The 4,058-nt window shown below is 45.5% G+C and overlaps 1 protein-coding gene across 1 annotated transcript; it reads left to right on the plus strand.

Annotated features, from left to right (window-relative positions):
- Positions 1-261: 261 nt before the first annotated feature.
- Positions 262-3,314, plus strand: glula (glutamate-ammonia ligase (glutamine synthase) a). The gene is made up of 7 exons (XM_080546784.1): positions 262-353; positions 1,066-1,250; positions 1,507-1,668; positions 1,779-1,925; positions 2,045-2,172; positions 2,295-2,494; positions 2,703-3,314. Exons 2-7 carry the CDS (start codon positions 1,085-1,087, stop codon positions 3,013-3,015), a joined length of 1,116 nt encoding a protein of 371 aa, XP_080402910.1. The 5' UTR covers positions 262-353; positions 1,066-1,084; the 3' UTR covers positions 3,016-3,314.
- Positions 3,315-4,058: the final 744 nt, after the last annotated feature.

The raw sequence follows: 4,058 nt of genomic DNA on the forward strand, positions 1-4,058 counted from the left end.
ATGAGGTATCTTTACAGTTTAGCTGCTTTGTGTTAAGCTACGGGACACATTGTTGCGATTGGCAAAAACAAAATGACACGCAATGCTTTGTAACTATGCTAGGGGGCGTGCGCCTGGGTTCTAACTCCGTCCAATGACCGCGCCGCATGTGCTTTCTATCACCTCGGAATAAACAGATCATGCTTTCCTCTGACCAATCAAAGACGCCCTGCTCCATCTCCCCTCGTTATAAATGTGACTGGCACAAGTGGTGCGGTGTCAGAGAATGAGAGAACAACTATTGGGAACATTTTCTACAATTTATTGGACCTGCCAGTCCTTTAGTTATTATTTCAATTTTCTAATTTTTCCAGGTAATTTTTGCTTTCTTTCTTTCTATCTATCTTTCTTTCTTGTCTAACCCTGATCAAGCCGTATTTGCAATTCGTTTCCGCATTTAAAGCAAAAGCATAGACTTCTAGGCACTTAGACAGTGTTTTGCTTTTATTGTGGTTTATTATAATTATTTTGTCTGCTCGTGGACATTTTTGTTTTGTTGGTGTGTCTGTTGATTTGAGTGACTTGCTTGTTGATGACGTAGCCTAGAATGTTGGTTAGATTGTTTTGCGTTCTGAGTTGGTGATGTAACAATTGTAACCATGACTACAAAGGGTGGTGAGGCTATGACATAATGCGTAATTTTCCAAAGGATCTTAAGTTGATGATGGATTGGAAACATTGCATTGTGACATTGATCACGTATTTCAGCGTGTGTGTAGTGGTAGTGGGCTACACACACTGTTCCAAGGGGATGCTTTGTTAAACAGCACGTTGTAATGGGTAGGGATAAGGGGCAAATTGTTGTCTTTTGTCGAACATAATCCAAGGATATCGGACATGGTGGCACACACATTTGTTTTGACACCGACATGGACTGAAACTCTATACTGCCTAAGTATGAATGCCATCTCAGCGCGCATGCTTTGATGTCACAGCGTCTTGCCGATGTTACGCAACACGTCTGGGCAACTAGCCTAAGCGGTGATCTCGACGACTCATGTGTTTCTGTCGCTTTGTCTTCCCCAGGTGTGTTATAGCAAATAAGATGGCCCTGTCCACCAGCTCGAGTTTGAGTAAAGCTGTGAAACAGCAGTACATGGACCTCCCCCAGGGAGACCAATGCCAAGCCATGTACATCTGGATCGACGGTACCGGGGAGGGTCTCCGCTGCAAGACCAGGACGTTGGACTCGGAACCCAAAAGCATTGAAGGTGAGGATGGATGAATGAAAGTGGTGACGCAATCTCTTCTTTGTCTAGGAATCCGACTCGAAGGTACTGCTGGTAAGACATTCATATGCTTAGCATAATTGCAGGTCTCTCAACCTCAATTGCAGTCTGGCTTTATAACCTCAAAATAAATTATCTATGTAAAGTGTATTGTCCACATTTTTTAAATCGTAACATGTTTCATGTGATTGTGTACAGTTGTAACATCTCCTCTCCTCCATTTGCCTCCATTCTATAGAACTGCCAGAATGGAACTTTGATGGCTCCAGCACGTACCAGTCTGAGGGCTCCAACAGTGACATGTACTTATTACCGTCTGCCATGTTCCGGGATCCATTCCGCAAAGACCCCAACAAACTGGTTTTGTGTGAAGTGCTGAAGTACAACCGCAAGCCCGCAGGTAACATTGAATTCATAATGTCGTGTCGTCTACTGTACTGTACACATCTCAGTTGATTGGCTTTTAAACGTAGCCATAGTGTCTTAACATTTTCCTCAATCCCTGCACAGAAACCAACCTCCGTCTGACATGCAAGAAGGTCATGGACATGGTGGAGAACCAGGTCCCCTGGTTCGGCATGGAGCAGGAGTACACAATCTTGGGCACGGACGGGCACCCCTTTGGCTGGCCATCAAACGGCTTCCCAGGCCCACAAGGCAAGGACGCGTCATACTCTTGTTGTGGTCTCTATACGACCATGGTGAACGAATCTCATCATTTGTTTGAATGTCGGTTAGAAGCTGTGATCTAACCATTGCCTTATCTATGTGTATAGGTCCCTACTATTGCGGAGTGGGAGCAGACAAGGCCTATGGTAGAGATATTGTGGAAGCTCACTACCGAGCCTGCCTGTACGCCGGGGTCCAGATCTGTGGCACCAACGCGGAAGTCATGCCTGCACAGGTATGTTAATAAGCCCTTAAGGACAGGTTTTTCATTGAAATCACAGAAACATGGCTTGAAACCATTGGAATACTGGAAGCTGATGCATACATACATACTAACGTGTGTTTTCTTGTTTCTAGTGGGAGTTCCAGGTCGGCCCCTGTGAAGGAATCAACATGGGCGACCACCTGTGGGCGGCCCGCTTCATCCTGCACCGCGTGTGTGAAGACTTTGGCGTCGTGGCCTCCTTCGACCCCAAGCCCATCGCTGGCAACTGGAACGGGGCTGGCTGCCACACAAACTTCAGCACAAAGGAGATGCGGGAAGATGGTGGATTGAAGTGAGTGCTAGCATCATTAGCATGCATTATTAGTACTGTTGGGTATTGTTCCTGATCACCTCCGGTCTATAAGACATGAGACATTGTGTAATGTTTTCCACGTAAGGCGATGGTATTGACCATGTGTGTGGTATTGACCCCGATTGTGGCTAACTATTGTCTCCCTATTCGTCACTGCTAACTATTGTCTCCCTATTCGTCACTGCAGGGCCATCGAGGAGTCCATCGAGAAGCTGGGAAAGAGGCATCACTACCACATCCGCGCCTACGACCCCAAGGGGGGCCTGGACAACGCCCGCCGTCTCACCGGCCACCACGAGACCTCCAACATCCACGAGTTCTCCGCCGGCGTGGCCAACCGCGGCGCCAGCATCCGCATCCCCCGCACCGTGGGCCAGGACAAGAAGGGCTACTTCGAGGATCGCCGCCCGTCCGCTAACTGCGACCCCTACGCCGTGACCGAGGCCCTGATCCGCACATGTTTGCTCAGCGAGGAGGGAGATGAACCCGTGGACTACTAGAGCCCCACATCTCTCTGGACTGAAACCCCCCCCTTGAACCCCCCCTCACCATCCCTCCCATAGCCCCCACACTTTATTTCCTCTTTTTTTTTTTTAAATGGCCGAAAAGTCAAACTAGTACTGTATTTGTCTTCTATTATTCACTGAAATGATTCTAACATGCATTTTTAAATAGCTTCGAGTTGACTGGTCAACTTAACCTGGAATTAAATTTGGTGTTTAACTGAGATATTTGAGGGCGTGGTGTCAGCAGGGCATGTCTTTTCCCTACTTGCTACCTGCGTGTTCTATCAGTGGGGATTTTTCTTCATGATCTCTCTTTCCTTGTTGTCTGTCAATGACTAAATGAACTAAAAGCACATAGGGACACAGAAGACTAGAGCTGCTAAGGCTAGGCAGCATGTGTAATTGAGGTAAACCTATGGCTAGTTTGTGTACTTTTTAACGTATGTTGACCTGCCTTTTTCGGACTTATGTACCGTTTTCAATGTTACTAACTCTCTTAATAGGACGTGGTTTTGAAATGGCAACGTTTTGATGTCTATTTCAGATTTTACACTGGCTCATGTTGTATGGTACACTCTTTAGATGTCCAGATACTGTTGTCTTATAAATGTCTGTCGTATGCCATTTTGTTGAGTTCCTATAAGACTCATAAAGGAGTTTTATCCTTTTTTGTCAACTGCTATATTGTACTAGCACCTGATTTGGTAAAAACCTGAATTTGCTGAACCTGGTGTTTTTTATTGAAACATTTAAACTTTATTTTTACCACAACCTGACTCAACCTGTTTGATTCTTGTCTTGTACTGGTCAACCACTTTCTAAACAAGCCAACTCATGCTTTTGGGCTGAAATGAAAATGGAGAAGCTAAAGCATGTTTTTGCACAAAAGCTCAGTCAAATTCATAATAAAGAATCTTCCCAGTCAGCCTGTGAAATAGGGATATACCTCTGAGAAGGGCTTGTGGTTAATGGTCTCTAAAAAAAAAAAAACATTGAGCATCCACTTGATGACACATGCACACTAATGTTGAGCAGGA

Source organism: Nansenia antarctica (assembly GCF_963989245.1).
Source record: "Nansenia antarctica genome assembly, chromosome: 16".
In the NCBI taxonomy this organism is placed as follows: domain Eukaryota; kingdom Metazoa; phylum Chordata; class Actinopteri; order Argentiniformes; family Microstomatidae; genus Nansenia; species Nansenia antarctica.